This window comes from Eptatretus burgeri, chromosome 2, assembly GCF_056783735.1.
Source record: "Eptatretus burgeri isolate ZD-2024b chromosome 2, Ebu_testis_v1, whole genome shotgun sequence".
In the NCBI taxonomy this organism is placed as follows: Eukaryota; Metazoa; Chordata; class Myxini; order Myxiniformes; family Myxinidae; genus Eptatretus; species Eptatretus burgeri.
In genome coordinates, this window is record NC_140962.1 from 73052034 (window position 1) to 73067354 (window position 15321).

Genomic DNA, 15321 nt, shown 5'->3' on the forward strand with positions numbered 1-15321 from the left:
TTGTAAACACTAACATTGATGAAACACTGACAACCATCAGCAACCTCTGCAAAGATATATCGCATTCTTCATTGAAGTGGGTCCTCAAAAACAGGTCATGTGTCCGCATCATGGAGCTGTTTGAAATTTACCGAGCATTCCTCAATAGAGGAAGTCAGAGCCTCTCAAGTTTCTGGTTGTCTTATCTGGACATGGTCGAAATTTTGCTGGACCTGCTTCGAGCATCAAGAGAGGAAGACTGGATGCTACACCTGGTGTCTATTCATGCAATGATCCCCTGGTGCTTCGCTTATGACCGGCTGAACTATGCATACTACCTTCCGTATTACTCTGCTCAGATGACCCAACTGCCCGTTGAACACCCAGATGTGCATGCTGAATTTATGCAAGGAGGCCTTTCAATTCAGCTTGGTTCCATGAACCCCTTTGGGTGAATTCCTGTCGACCAGACTATTGAGGAAACTGTGAACAAAGACACCCAAACCCCAGGTGGAACTAAGGGGTTTACTTTGAAGCTAGAAGCTGTAAGCACGTACTACCTGACAGCTGAGTGCAGGGGTATATACTTGACAGAGTTGAGAGACATGGTTGGTCTTGGTCAAGGAGGTTCCAAGATGGCTCATCATGATCGCCAAAGGTCCGGCATTTGGAAAGTTAAGACAGATGTTGAGTCGTTAGTTGACCTGGTGGCAAACAGCCTGCTAAATCCATTGTGTACTGAAGGGATTGAACTCGTCAGCCTATCCACAGGAAATGTTGCTCCAGCAGATATTGCCAAATATCTTCTGGGTGCTCATCAAGTGGGAGAAGAAGCTTACAAGATGTTCAAGAAGATACATTTGGAGGAAGATCCACCAACAATGAAATTCCATGACAAGATGACAAAGCAAAACTTGAAGACATTCTCCAATGTCAATGTAAAGAAAGCAAATGGAAAAGGGAAAGTCAGAGGTAGCACTGAAGGCAGAGAGAAATCTGTTCGGGCACATAATCCTTATTGCTGAGAGTAGACAACTAAACATGATGGATGTCTTGGCTCACCCACAAGGCCCTCTACCATGGGCACTCACAAATGCTGATGGGTTGTTGCGGAAGATGAACCATGCTGCACCCACGAGAGAGTTGGAGAGAAATGTTTCGCCAGCAGAAGATGATCCTGACCTATCAACCTGCATCATTGATGGGATGAGCTTGGTGCAGAAAACTAATGGCAACTGCAAGACATTTGCACAGTTTGCAGAATCTGCCATGTCTCTTATCCTACATGAGGGTTCTCACAGTCACAGGATTGATGTGGTATTTGACGTTTACAGGGAGACGTCATTCAAAAATGCTGAGAGGTTCAACCAGGGATCAAGCACAGCTATTCAGCATTAGAACATTACAGGAGGCCGCAATATCAAGCAGTGGAGGAAGTTTCTGTGCAGCTCGTGCACAAAGACCAGCCTGATGCAATTCTTAGTTTAATAATGGAAACTGCCAAAGTTCAGGGAGAAGCGACATGATGTCTCTACCTTACCTGTGAGGAGGTCTGCTACAAAATAACTAAAGATGACTGTGTGGAAGTCACAAAACTGAGATCCACACAAGAAGAAGCAGACACTCGTGTGCTCCTGCGTGCACTGCACACTGCAAAGAATGGGTCAAAGGCGGCCATTGTGACAGCCAAAGACACAGATGTCATGGTGTTTTGCCTTGGCTTCAGAACAAACATCCCCTGCTCCATCTATCAGCTGTATGGAATACAGAACTGCACACGATTCATTGACAAACTATCAAGTTTACTGGGAGACAACTTCTGCGACGCCATAATTGGATTACATTCCCTCACCGGTTGTGACACTGTGAGTCCTTTCTCGGGCAGTGGGAAGCTGGTCGCCTTAAAACTGATGAAAAAGTACAGCACATACCAGAAGACTTTCAGCAAATTTGGTCAATCCTGGGAAGTCGCTGAACAACTGTTTGAGAACATACAGTGGTTTACCTGCCATTGTATGCAACAAGTGCCAGCACCGACGATGTGAATGAACTGCACTACAAACTCTCCTGCCTGTGCCAAACGTGGAGAGGTAGAGTCCAGCCAGCTTCCAACATGTAGAGATTGCCTCCACTTGCATGTTCTTCATGCCAACGACCAAGCATCAATCTGGAAGTGCTGCCTCCACTCAGCCATTGGTGTCTGACCCGAAAAGTGTGGATGGTGATGACGACCATTTGGTCGTCGAGTGGATGTGCACTCCTCCAGGCCCGGATGCAGTTTGGGAACTGTTGTCATGCAAGTGTCTTCGTTCCTGCAAACTGCCCAGCTGTACGTGCCTTGACAATGGACTGGCATGTACAAACATGTGCATGCTGCAGACGTCAGACATGCAGCAATCAGAAAAAAAGAAGAATTTGCAGTTGAATGAGGTTACTCTGACTGATGATGGAGATGATGAGGATTAAAATGAGTGACCTGATTAATTATAACCCTACCATTCGTAGTTAAATGTGTGCCATTATTCTCAGCAGATTTTATTGGGCATACACGTATCGGAGTTCAGTGGACAAGGTGAACTGCATGATCTCCTTTAAGAACTGCAGGAGGGCTGCGTTATGATTCATTTGATTGTCTCGTATCGGGTGTGCAATATTCCACATGTATCGTAAGATTGCGTCATGTGGAAAATTAACCAATATAATGTTATTGTGTGATTTTTTTTTATCATGTCTTGTTCTCCTTTGTATAATGTAATTTTGAATAAAATGATTGGTGAAAAATCCAAATTTTTACAAAATTGAAAATTACAATTTTTTTAAAGTTTTTGAAAAAAAACTTTTTTTTTTCTCCAAATTTTTGGGTTAAAGGTAACTTAAAAATGGGAGAAAACCCAGGAGCAAAAAAGTTGTTAAATATTTTTTTTTACACTTTGTTGTCAATCTTGGCAGCATCAGATCGATAATAACAATAAGTGTGTTTTCTATAGAAGCTCCCCTTAAAAATCTGAAAACTACTCTAAAGCTACAACCCAGCAATGGTCATCATATCAAAATATGTTCCATAGAGATGGATTATTTCAAAAATCACAACTAGGTCTTGCCCACCCAGGAGGTACCGAAATCTGGTCTGGCCCATGGCTGAATGGATTCTGGCGTCTTTATCAGTCTTGTAAGTTCTCAAAACGCTCGAATAAAAGGTATGGCTTTTAAAACGGCATAAGTGTGAGTTGAGACTTCGAATAAGGAGAAGTGGTGTTAATAATGTGATGACGTATTTGTGAAACAACGTAAAACGGGGTATTACTGCACAACCAAAGACTTTAAAAAAGAGTACGTGCTGCTTCCTTGTTTCATCCCCCAATTTAAAAGGATATAGAACACGATACTCCACAGAGTGTTCAGTTATATACTTAAATTTTAATAAAATAATAGGTTTTACAGATCATTAAAAAAAGAATCCGGAAGTTTAATGCTACTGAAGCGGTCTTACACATCACCCTTATTTATACACTGTAATAAGACGATGCTGAGTCGCATTTTCGGAGATGGAGACTTTATTGATTACTATAGAATGCGGCGTCAATCGGTATCATACATCACCATCATCGGCATACATCTATTGCATCACCCGATATAACGCGTTACATTAGTTATTCGTGTCTATTGTTTGTGTCCTTTATATCATCCTTTAAAAACATTAAGTTTCCTGTTTGGAATGATTTTCAATTTTGTTTGACTGCCAGGCAGGCAGGCAGACGGAGTAAAAAAAATTATCTCACTCCTCCCTACCTATGCACAATCGGGACAAATTCAGAGCCAAAGCACTGTAAAACAGCAAACTTTTCTTCCTATTTATGTTCCGATTCTTGTTCCAAATATAACATTCAATCTAAACAAGTTGTTCCTCTATCATAAACTGATGACAGACAGACATGAACCAATTGCTTAACCCCAATTTTGCTTCACATGTGTGGGGTTACAATCATAATTTGGCAACCATTGTGCAGAACTTGATGGGCCTCCTAATGGGCTACCCCTGTGTTGAAGTTTCTTGTAAGGGGACGTGTGTGTGTGTGTGTGTGTGTGCGTGCGTGCGTGCGTGCGTGCGTGCGTGCGTGCGTGCGTGCGTGCGTGCGTGCGTGCGTGCGTGTGTGTGTCCATAATTCCAAAACCATAACAAGATAATTAATGGCCTTATTTAATTATATACTTTATCAGGTGCATCCTTGGCCACCTCACTCTCTATGGAGTGTTAAGGTGTTTCCTGCATTTCCTTGCTGGGGTCTAAAGCTGCCATGTTTTTTGGTGTGCTCAACCATGACCTTGTACAGGCTGCAATAATTTCTCAACCATAGTTTTTTTTCCCCACTTTCCTCACTCGTGTTATCGAATGCCTGTTCATCATAGCTATGAATCACTGAATGCATTGCAATGTTTATAAATGCCCGGAGGTACCAGCGTTCATGGCTTTATTTAGTTTCTGCACATGCTATAGCATCAACAATCTCTTAAACAAAGCCGAATTACAAAATTTAAGCTCCAGAACTGAACTTAGCAGGAGTTCCGACTGTTAAAAATAACAGTGTTAATTTCTACGATTTAGACATCGTTGATATTTTGAGTGTCTCCGGGAGGTGTGTGGTTAATATGATGGTTCGGTGATTACTCATCGTGTGCTAAGTGAGCTGTTCCTTATCAACCATTTTGTTGGAGTGCTGAAGCCACTTAGTGCGAAAATTGTAGAGCGATCACCACCACGGAATACCGTATGTCGATCGACTTGAACAATGTTCAGGAGCCACTTGCCTGCGATGGCCTGCGTTTAATACAAATTTTAAAAAATAAAACGTTTCGTAAGCATCACCGCAATATAGCTGAGAGGTACGCATGCTTGCTCTAAGCTATCTAGCCTGGGTTTGAATCCCGACCCAGTTATGAACTGTCATCCCAGTGTTTCACAGGCAGGGTGATTCATCAATGTGTGTGCCGTCTCTCGGATGGACGTTAAACGTGGCATCACATCTGCTGGAAGAGAGTGATCCCTCTTGCCACCCCCCCTCCCCTCTTGCCACCCCCCTCCCCTCTTGCCACCCCCCCTCCCCTCTTGCCACCCCCCTCCTCACCCCCACCTCTCTCCCCCACCCATCTCTACCCTCCCCCTCTCTCCCTCTCGCTCTCCCTCTCCCTCTCTCTCCCACCACTCCCCTCACACTCTCTCACCTCTCTCCTGCTCTCATCCCTCTCCCTCAATCTCCCACCCCTCTCCCTCTCCGCTCTCTCTCCCCTCTCCCTCTTTCATCCCTCTCATTCTCCCACCCCTATCCATCTCTCTTCCACCCTCTCCCTCCAAACGCTATATCTCTTTCTCCCACCTCTCCATATTTCTCCCCCCAACTTCAAAACTAAACCGTCGGTCCATAACAGTCCCCTTCACAGAGGGGAAGGAGCAGGGGGATCGGGGGTGGAAGAGAGAGACAGACAAACACAGAGACACAGACATGACAGAGATATGACGGATGACATAAACTGTCATCCCATTGTTCCACAAGCAGGGTGATTCATCAAAGTGCGTGCTGTCTCTCGGATGGACGTTAAACTTGTCGTCACATCTGCCGGAATCCCCCTCCCTCTGCCCCCTCCTCCGCACACTCCCCTCCCCCCCCTCGCACTCTCCCCTCCTCTCTCTCCAACCCAATCCCTTTCTATCCCACCCATCTCCCTTTGTTTCCCACCCATCTCCCTCTGTTTCCCACCCATCTCCCTCTGTTTCCCACCCATCTCCCTCTGTTTCCCACCCATCTCCCTCTGTTTCCCACCCACCCATCTCCCTCCGTCTCCCACCCACCCATCTCCCTCCGTCTCCCACCCACCCATCTCCCTCCGTCTCCCTCCCACCCATCTCCCTCCGTCTCCCACCCACCCATCTCCCTCCGTCTCCCTCCCACCCATCTCCCTCCGTCTCCCACCCACCCATCTCCCTCCGTCTCCCTCCCACCCATCTCCCTCCGTCTCCCTCCCACCCATCTCCCTCCGTCTCCCTCCCACCCATCTTCCTCTGTCTCCCTCCCACCCATCTTCCCCTCTCCCTCCCACCCATCTCCCCCTCTCTCTCCCACCCATCTCTCTCCCTCCCATCTCTCTCCCACCCATCTCCCCAACATCTCTCTCCCACCCATCTCCCCATCAGGTCTCTCTCCCACCCTTCTCTCTCCCACCCATCTCCCCTCTCTCTCTCTCTCTCTCTCTCTCTCTCTCTCTCTCTCTCTCTCTCTCTCTCTCTCCCACCCATCTCTCTCTCTCTCTCTCTCTCTCTCTCTCTCTCTCTCTCTCTCTCTCTCTCTCTCTCTCTCTCTCTCTCTCTCTCTCTCTCTCTCTCTCTCTCTCTCTCTCTCTCTCTCTCTCTCTCTCTCTCTCTCTCTCTCTCTCTCTCTATCTCTCTATCTCTCTATCTCTCTATCTCTCTATCTCTCTATCTCTCTATCTCTCTATCTATCCATCTCTCTCTCCACTCCCCTTCTGCCACCCCCACCTCCTCACTCCCCCCACCTCTTTCCCCCTCCCATCTCTCTTCCCTCTCTCTCTCTCTCTCTCTCTTATCGCCCTCGTCTATCCTTCCCCTCCCTTTCTCTCCTCTCTTCCTCTCTTCCACCCCTCCTCACTCCTTCCTATCAGCCTCCTCTATTCTTCCCGTCCCTCCATCCTCTCCCTCTTTCTCCCTCCCCCCCCTTAATATTCCCATCAGCGAAGCAACGGGTTGTATTTGCTGGTCTTATTATACTAATAAGTGTGAGTGTGAGTGCGAGTGTCTCCTCCATAACTCCAAAACCATGAGATATAGCAGCCTGAAACTTTGCATACATGGGAAGGGACCTTCAAGGAAGTAAATGAGTGAAAATTGGGTGTTTGGGTTAATTAAAACACCCCGTTTTAAGATAATCAATGGCCTTCTTTAATTATTACCTTTATCAGGTGCAGCCTCGGTCACTGCTCTCTATGGGGTCTTCCGGCGTATCTGAGGGAACCTCACTGGGGTCTGAAGCTGCCATGTTTTTTGGCCTCCTCAACCATGCCTTGACTTTGAAAAAGCCGCAATGATTTCTTCACTATAAAGTTTGTTTTTTTTCACTTTCCTCACTCGTATTATCGAATGCCTGTCCATCACAGCTACGAATTGTTGTGTACATCGCTTTTGTAAGTACTATAGTTTTTAAATTGGGAGCTTGGAGCGATTTCATGCATTATATGATACGATTTTCCATGATCTACTCTCATGGACGAATTAAAGTATATCATCAAAATATTATTTAGGTTTTGAGGATCGGATATCGTCCGGACGAAATAAGTGTCGAAATCTGCAGTGAAATCTGATAATTTAAAGAAATAACGAGTCTTTATAACGAAGCCGATATACCTATTTACTTGAAGCAAGCAAGGCTATGTTCCCTCCTTCTCCATACATACACAAGAAAATGTGAAATTTCCAAAGCATTAAACTTATCTTTTTCTGCTGTTTGGAGAATTATATTGAGTGAACAAAAGATTTAGGATTGTGCCAAAATTAACCAGCTTCATTGAGCTATATTATTTAATGCATTCACTGCTTGACCTCGCACCCTGCCCCCCAACGGGACTGCTTATCCATAGTGTCTGCCAGATCTGTGCCTATATTTCCGGAGGTTTATTGAGATGCTCAACAGGGAGTCAAAGCAAATCTGGTGAAAAACGGATGTTTTAAAATGAAGTCATAACATTTGCGTAGACCACGAACCGATGTACAATGTGACCTGTGCACAGACGAGCACGCAACGTAGCGGATTATCTGCAGTGTTTATTTCACAGCCAATTTAACTTTGCGATGTCTCCAGGTGTTTTTTCTACATTAAACAGCAATTATTTTATGGACATAGTCATTATTTGAACTAATTCATTAAATTTGTTTAACTGCTGCGGGCGTGGTGAAGACTGGCTTTAAAGTTAAAGGGATTCTATTTGGTGTGCAGCCACAGCCTGGGTAGCCGTTTCTGATGAACCATTAAAATTGAGTGCTTGCTTGAGTGCTTAAGCCACTTGCCGAGCACCCTACAGTCAATAGCGGAACCACGCTATGTCATTCTGAGCGAATTGTTCACTCACTGCGGAAGCTTTTGCCACCCGACATCATCCTGAGCAAGTGGTTCGTGCTCCGTCGTTCTGAGCGAGTTGTTCGTGCTCCGTCGTTCTGAGCGAGTTGTTCGTGCTCCGTCGTTCTGGGAGAGTTGTTCGTGCTCCATCGTTCTGGGAGAGTTGTTCGTGCTCCGTCGTTCTGGGAGAGTTGTTCGTGCTCCGTCATTCTGGGAGAGTTGTTCGTGCTCTGTCATTCTGGGAGAGTTGTTCGTGCTCCGTCATTCTGGGAGAGTTGTTCGTGCTCCGTCATTCTGGGAGAGTTGTTCGTGCTCTGTCATTCTGGGAGAGTTGTTCGTGCTCCGTCATTCTGGGAGAGTTGTTCGTGCTCCGTCATTCTGGGAGAGTTGTTCGTGCTCCGTCATTCTGGGAGAGTGTTCGTGCTCCGTCATTCTGGGAGAGTTGTTCGTGCTCCGTCATTCTGGGAGAGTTGTTTGTGCTCCGTCATTCTGGGAGAGTTGTTCGTGCTCCGTCATTCTGGGAGAGTTGTTCATTCATGTGATATCCGGTATCAGGCAAGCACGTGTGTGTGTGTCTGTGTCTGTGTCTGTGTCTGTGTCTGTGTCTGTGTCTGTGTCTGCACACGTGTGTGTTTCATAAAGCATAACATATTGTCTCTGCTAACTCCCTTACCCCCACCCTCTCTGATTTTGTCCCATCGTTGCTCTACCCCCTTCCCAATGCAGTGCAGCACCCTCCTCCCACCTCTCTCTCTCTCTCTCTCTCTCTGGATATATCCAGACTGTGGTTAGGCTCCGGATGGGAGTTGGTCTCCAGACGTGCCCAGGCGATGTTCGTCTGCGCGGTATTTTTGCTATGACCGGTATAAAATGGATTTCAGACAATATTTTGTTTCCATCTTCATTGTTGTTCTATGCAGAATCATTTTGATGAGACGCTATGAATCGAAAGTAAAGCTCCACCGCACATCTGCCTTTCCTTCCTCTCACCTCTCGCTGCCTTCCCTTCCCCCACCCCCAATCTCTCACTCTTCCTCCTCCCTCCTCCCTCCTCTCTCCCCCTCCCTCATCTGCTTCCCCCTCTAACTCTTCACTCTCCCTCCTCTCTCTCTTCCCCACCGCTCTCCCTCTCGCTCCTCTCCCCCCCTCTCGCTCCTCTGCCCCCCCCCCCTCCTCAGTATTCCCATCACCAAAGTGGCAGGTAGTATTTATTAGTATTTAATATACTGTACTCCCATCTTATTTATCCGTCACTGTTACATTTTATGACGTGAAACTACTCCTTAAGCCGCTGTCACACCTTGACGATTTAACCAGCGTATGCCTATTTATGAAAAAAATTGTCTAAAACGCTGGAACACGTCGAATACGTTATGGGTACGTTTTGTATACGTTAAGAGCACGCTGAAAAACACTGCCATACGTCGTAGTACGTTGGCTTTAAACATTGTACTTTTGGGTTGTCCTCAAATTTTTGCATACTTGAAATGTTACGACGTATGCCGGCGTATGACTCACACGTTCCGCTACGCTGGCCATAAGTTGTAGGCACGTTATGCGATCGTTGACACACGTCGACACACGTTACTTGTAAGTTACTCGTAAGTCGAAACGCGTCGAGGTAATGTTTAGCGTACCCGAAACTTATTTCTAACCTATGAATAACGTTTTGTAAACATGCTACACGAACGTTGTTCACACTTCGCAACACGTTATTGAAAGTTCCTCATACGTCAAAACGTGTCAAAGTAATGTTTAGGGTACCCGTGACTTATTTATAACCTATGAGTAACGTGCTTGGGAATTATTTGTAAAGCATGTCCTGCGCACAAATCCGTATCTAGACGTATTTGATGTCTTCAGGACGACCACAGAACTTACTGAACGCGTTTCTAACTTACAGATACCGTATAATGGCGTATTGGCAGCGATTAGGGGAATTGGTATATAAAAAGGGGCTTCGCAGGAGGAACCCGTCTTTTTTTTTAGACTTCGTGGTGAGTACATGTCCATGTCATTCCGAGAGATCGAGGATACGGCAAGGCTGAGACGACAATACCTACCTGTGCTCGAACATCAACATGACCTCATCGAGTTGACACTGCACCAGTTGCGTGCCAATAGAGCCAGGAGATGAAGACGTGAACGGAGGAGAAGGAACTGGGTCAGACCATGGATCGGGAGGCAACGCCATTTCGGCATATATGACCAGCTCATGGTGGAACTCCGGAACGAGGACCATGCATCCTTCATCAACTTCCTGCGAATGCCCCCACCGATGTTCAACGAGCTGCTAGCCAGAGTGGGTCCAAGGATAACCAAGCAGTCCACCTTCTACAGGGATCCGCTTGAGCCTGGCATGAGGCTGGCACTGAGCCTGCTGCTGTTGGTGCCATGACTGCAGTGAGGGGGAAGCGATTTAACTCGTTCAATGGAAACGATTTCAATTGCCGAGCACCAGCGTCCAAAAACAATAGGCGAGTGACAGGCATTTATTAAAAGTGAAGTTGCAGCCTATGAATAGAAAACCTCACGTAATCGACGATATGCATACGTTAGACTATCGTTGGGCATAGGTTGTGGATGCCTAAAACACTCTAATCAATCGTTGGTATAACTTATCTATAAGTTATCGAAGCGTTCTGTGTTCATTACTAGTACATTATGCATTTGTCCAAGTCGTTTTGAATACTTTAAAAACTGAAACAAAAAAATAGTTCATCGTGGAAATGAGAAAAAAAATTAGCCGAACAGAACAACGAACAATGGTGCAAAGTAGTCTCCTATTCGTGGACGCAACGAGGATCCATCATCACCCACACCCTCCCCATCACGCTCACGTACTACTACTGACAAGGACCTACTACTACTACAACTACTTCTACTACTGACACGCTCACCAAATACTACTACTACTGATACTACTGACATTGACATCTACTCAACATGGAGTCTGGAACACTGATGGGTTCCTCTTGTGAAGCCCATTTGTGTATACCAATTCTCCTAAACTCTGCCAAATCGCCATTATACGGTAGATGTAAGTTAGAAACACATTCAGTAAGTTCTGTGGTCGTCTGGAAGACGTCAATCAAATTCATCTACATACGACAATGTGCGTTTGAGATACGTTACACATAGGTTCAAAGCACGCTACTCATAGGTTCAAAGCACGTTACTTATAGGTTAAAAATTAAGTTTCGGGTATGCTAAACATTACCTAGACGTGTTTCGACTTATGAGTAACTTACAAGTAACATGTGTCTGACGTGTGACAACGATCGCGGAGCGTGCCTACAACTTATTCCCAGCGTATGCAGAACTTGTGCGCCATACGTCGAGTACGTCGTAAAAATTTTCAGCATGCTTGAAATTTCACGACGTACTCGGCGTACCACGGAATATGACAGCGTACTTCATTGTTTTTCAGCGTGCTCCTAACGTATACACAACTTACCCATACCGTATTCGACGTGTGCCAGCGTTTTAGACACATTTTTCATAGGTCGGCATACGCTGGCTAAATCGTCAAGGTGTGACTGCAATGTTGACACTTCCAATTTTCAGGCGGTTATGATTTAAATCGGCGAGCGGCAGGTTTTTAACAGGCTACGCCACGAGTTCGTCGGCGATATGTGCAGCGCGCTATGCCTAAGTTAAACTATCGTTGGGCATAGGTTGTGAACGCCAGCAACCGGCTAAGCATTCATTGGTACAAGTTATCTATAAGACAACGAAACGTTCTGTGCCCGTTACTAATATGTTATGCATACGACCAACACGTTATGAATACGACCAAAACTTAAAAAAAAACTTCAGCGTACGCCAACGTTTTACATACATTTTTATACGTTGCCATTGCTGGCTAAAACGTCAAGGTGTGACAGCGCCTTTACATCAATCACATGGAAGAAGCCAGACACCAGATGGAATTTGGGAAATTGTGAGTACACACCTTGGGCCACCTTCTGCCATTTTGAACTTGTTGATGATCATTTGAGGCCCGGCGAGGAGGAGTGATGTAAGCAACATTTTTTTTTTAACGATCTGACGATGATAGGCTCGGATGATAGGGGGAAGGGTTAAAATAGTGCTATATGGCATTAACTCCAAAATGGCCGATGTGGCCCTTGCATCACTCCTCGCGGCGCCTCATTTGTAAACCAGCTTTTTTACCAATTTGCTTACTCATTTCAGACAGCCTTGTTGTTTTCGCATAACAACTTCGGTTTCCACTGACGTTTGTTTCAGGAGTGCACAGATCATTGCTCTGGTCCCCTTCCATGAGAATAAGAAGATGTTTGAATGTTTGAGTTGAAAACAATACAAGCTTCAAAAATTCTATTACGAAATCTTTTTGAGTATAATTGTTTAAAAAAGGTCCGGTTTTTTTGTCATCATATTATGAAAACTAATCTCAAAAATTATGTTTTGATGAAAGTCAAGGTTACGAAGAGAAATGTTTTCATAATGACGTCAATTTTTACCTTCCCCACCGAAGGTGGGTGGACAAAGGTGATGTTTTCACCACTGTCCATCTATCGGTTTGTCTTTGATCATGATATATCAAAAAGTTGTGGATGGATTCGGACGAAATTTGGTGGAGAGCTTGGTTGGTTGTGCGACGAGGATGAAATGATTCGATTTTGGTGAAGATCCGGAATCGAAAGTGGATCCGAGAATTTTTTTTTTAAGTGATTCTTCACCATTGAGAGATGGTCCTGAAAAATGACGTGTATCACGATATTTGAAAAGTTAGTGACGGATTCGGCCGAAACTTGGTGGATGAGTTGGGTAAGGCGAGAAGAACAGGCCGATTCGATTTTGCTTCAGGTCTGGATCCAGATCCGGTCTACCAGTGGGATACTAAACATAAACTGTTCAGCCTGGTGGCGGTATGCGCTCCACCGAGTGTAGTTCTGGTATTATATAGTGGAGTATGTCACTGTAGAAGGTAGGTCTAAAAATATGATATTTCATTGTGAGAACCTTGATTTTTATCATTTGGAAGATAAAAGATAACATTCTTTATCGGGAATGATGAGTTCATTAAAGCCTGCCAAGTATTGATAGGAAAAGCTGTAAGTGATGGTTCAGCAGTGGAAAAAGGAAAAACAATGTGATAGTTTGATGATCATATGACTTTTCTTTTTAATCTGACAGTTCAATCACCCCGTTTGGGTGCTGAGCTTCTTGAATCAAGGCAAAAATGTTCATTCGAAATCACGGCACAATGGCCTTTTATTTTCCTGGATGGAAAGCCCTCATTTTTACCATGGTTCAAATATTAGTATTTCTGCAAGGAAATAGGAACGGAATGTAATTCAAGCACAAACACAAAAATGACAGGAATTGAAGGGATATCGTTGAGATAAGAACAGGAATCTTCGTACTGAATATGCTCGCAAGAAAATTTCTCGCTCGGTCTGAGTGGTCCTGAAAGTCGTGCCAGGATGGGATGCTCGGTTTGTTGACGTCTGTCGTGTGTTCAGCAGGGAGTCACCTGAGGGACAAAGTTTCAAGAGGGAGTCCAAGGAACGGGACCCTGAAGATGAGTGCACACAGGTCTGTTTTGAGGGCTTTGTTCTGATCCAGCACATCAAATCGGTTCCATCTGTTTTTCTACAATACCACAATGTAATTACAATAACGTAATCACACAAACCCAACTTGGTGGCATAATGGTGAGAGCCTCCACTCTGAGTCTTGGAGGTCGGTGGTTTGAACCCTGGTTGAGTAAAACCAAAGATTTCAATGATTGTGAGAGCTGCTCCCTTGCTTGATGCTCAATATTTAAAAAGGATGGAGCAGCAAGCCTGTTGTTGGCTTTGCGATTAGGGTGGCAGGCTTGGGATCTTTGGGATCAAAGTTCGAGCCTCTTTTTTACCGTTGAATTAACACCAGGTGGGGTTGACTCAGTCTGTCATCCTTCCAAGGTCAGCAAATTGTGTACTGGTAATAGGGGCACTGTAACAGTGGCACAGAAACACCCTCAGCCAATTATGATACCTGCAGCCTTGTGCTGCACAAGAGAAGGAGAAGGATAGAGCAACTTGATGAGCCTCATGGCCAACTGCATTGAAGTTTCTTGTGATTGAACTCATGTTATTATTGTATTACTAGGAATACAACACGTCGCTTCTCTGACAGAAATATTAAGGAGCAAGAAAGGGGGAGGGAGCGAGGCTTCACCACACATCGTTATACACGAGGGAGAGAGCACGTTATATGTCGTTTTACATGTTATACATCGAGGGGGGAGAGAGCAAGGAGGGGGGTAGTGGAGGGGGGAAGGGGTGTTCTGGACATGCATTTGTGAGGACGAGAGGGAAAGTGGCGGCGGGGGGGGGGGAATTTGACATCTTATGCCAGCATTAGTACAGGATTTAACGAAATTAGGTATGGTAAAGCAGCACATTCAAACCGGTCATACTAGAAAACACCCCAACACCACCCAGAGACTTTTGTGGGGAGTGGAGGGGCTTTGGGAGGATGCAAGCGTGAGGGAAGGGGAAAGGAAGGAAGGGCGTTTTCCTTCGATCATTGAAAAAGCCGCACCAGTGTTCGTGCCTTTAATTGATTTCCACACATGCGATAAGCTCTAGAATCTCTTAAAGGCCCAGTCACACCTTGACGTTTTAGCCAGCTTATGCCGATTTTTGGAAAATTTGTCTAAAACGCTGGTACACGTCGAATACGTTATGGGTAAGTTTTGATAACATTGAGAGCACGCTGAAAAACACTGCCATACATAGTTGTATGCTGGCTTTAAACGTTGTACTTTTCGGTTGTCCTCAAATTTTCCATGCTTGAAATTTTAAGACTTGTGTCAGCGTATGACTCACACGTTCCGCATAACGCTGGCCATAAGTTGTAGGCACGTCACGCGATCGTCGACACACGTTGCTTGTGAGTTACTCATAAGTCAAAACACGTTGAGGTAATGTTTAGCGTACCTGAAACTTATTTCTAACCTATGAGTTACGTGTTGTACTCACGTTACGCGATCGGTGACACACATCGACACACGTTACGTGTAAGGTGCTCATAAGTCAAAACACGTTGATGTAATGTTTAGCGTACCCGAAACTTATTTCTAACCTATGAGTTACGTGTTGTACTCACGTTACGCGATCGGTGACACACATCAACACACGTTACGTGTAAGGTGCTCATAAGTCGAAACACATCAAGGTAATGATTAGCATCAGTGTTCCAGACT

General features: G+C 45.2%; 1 protein-coding gene across 5 annotated transcripts in view; it reads left to right on the top strand.

Moving 5' to 3' along the window:
• The window catches only part of LOC147032319 (SH3 domain-binding protein 2-like), a 126398-nt gene that overhangs the window by 93955 nt on the left and 17122 nt on the right, over positions 1 to 15321 (top strand). For 4 of the 5 annotated variants that reach the window (XM_085869821.1, XM_085869818.1, XM_085869819.1 and 1 more), the window contains exon 11: positions 13592 to 13664. In XM_085869821.1, coding sequence (XP_085725947.1) covers positions 13592 to 13664 — 73 coding nt within the window. The remainder of the gene's footprint in view (positions 1 to 13591; positions 13665 to 15321) is intronic. The other variant, XM_085869823.1, reaches the window with a different exon arrangement.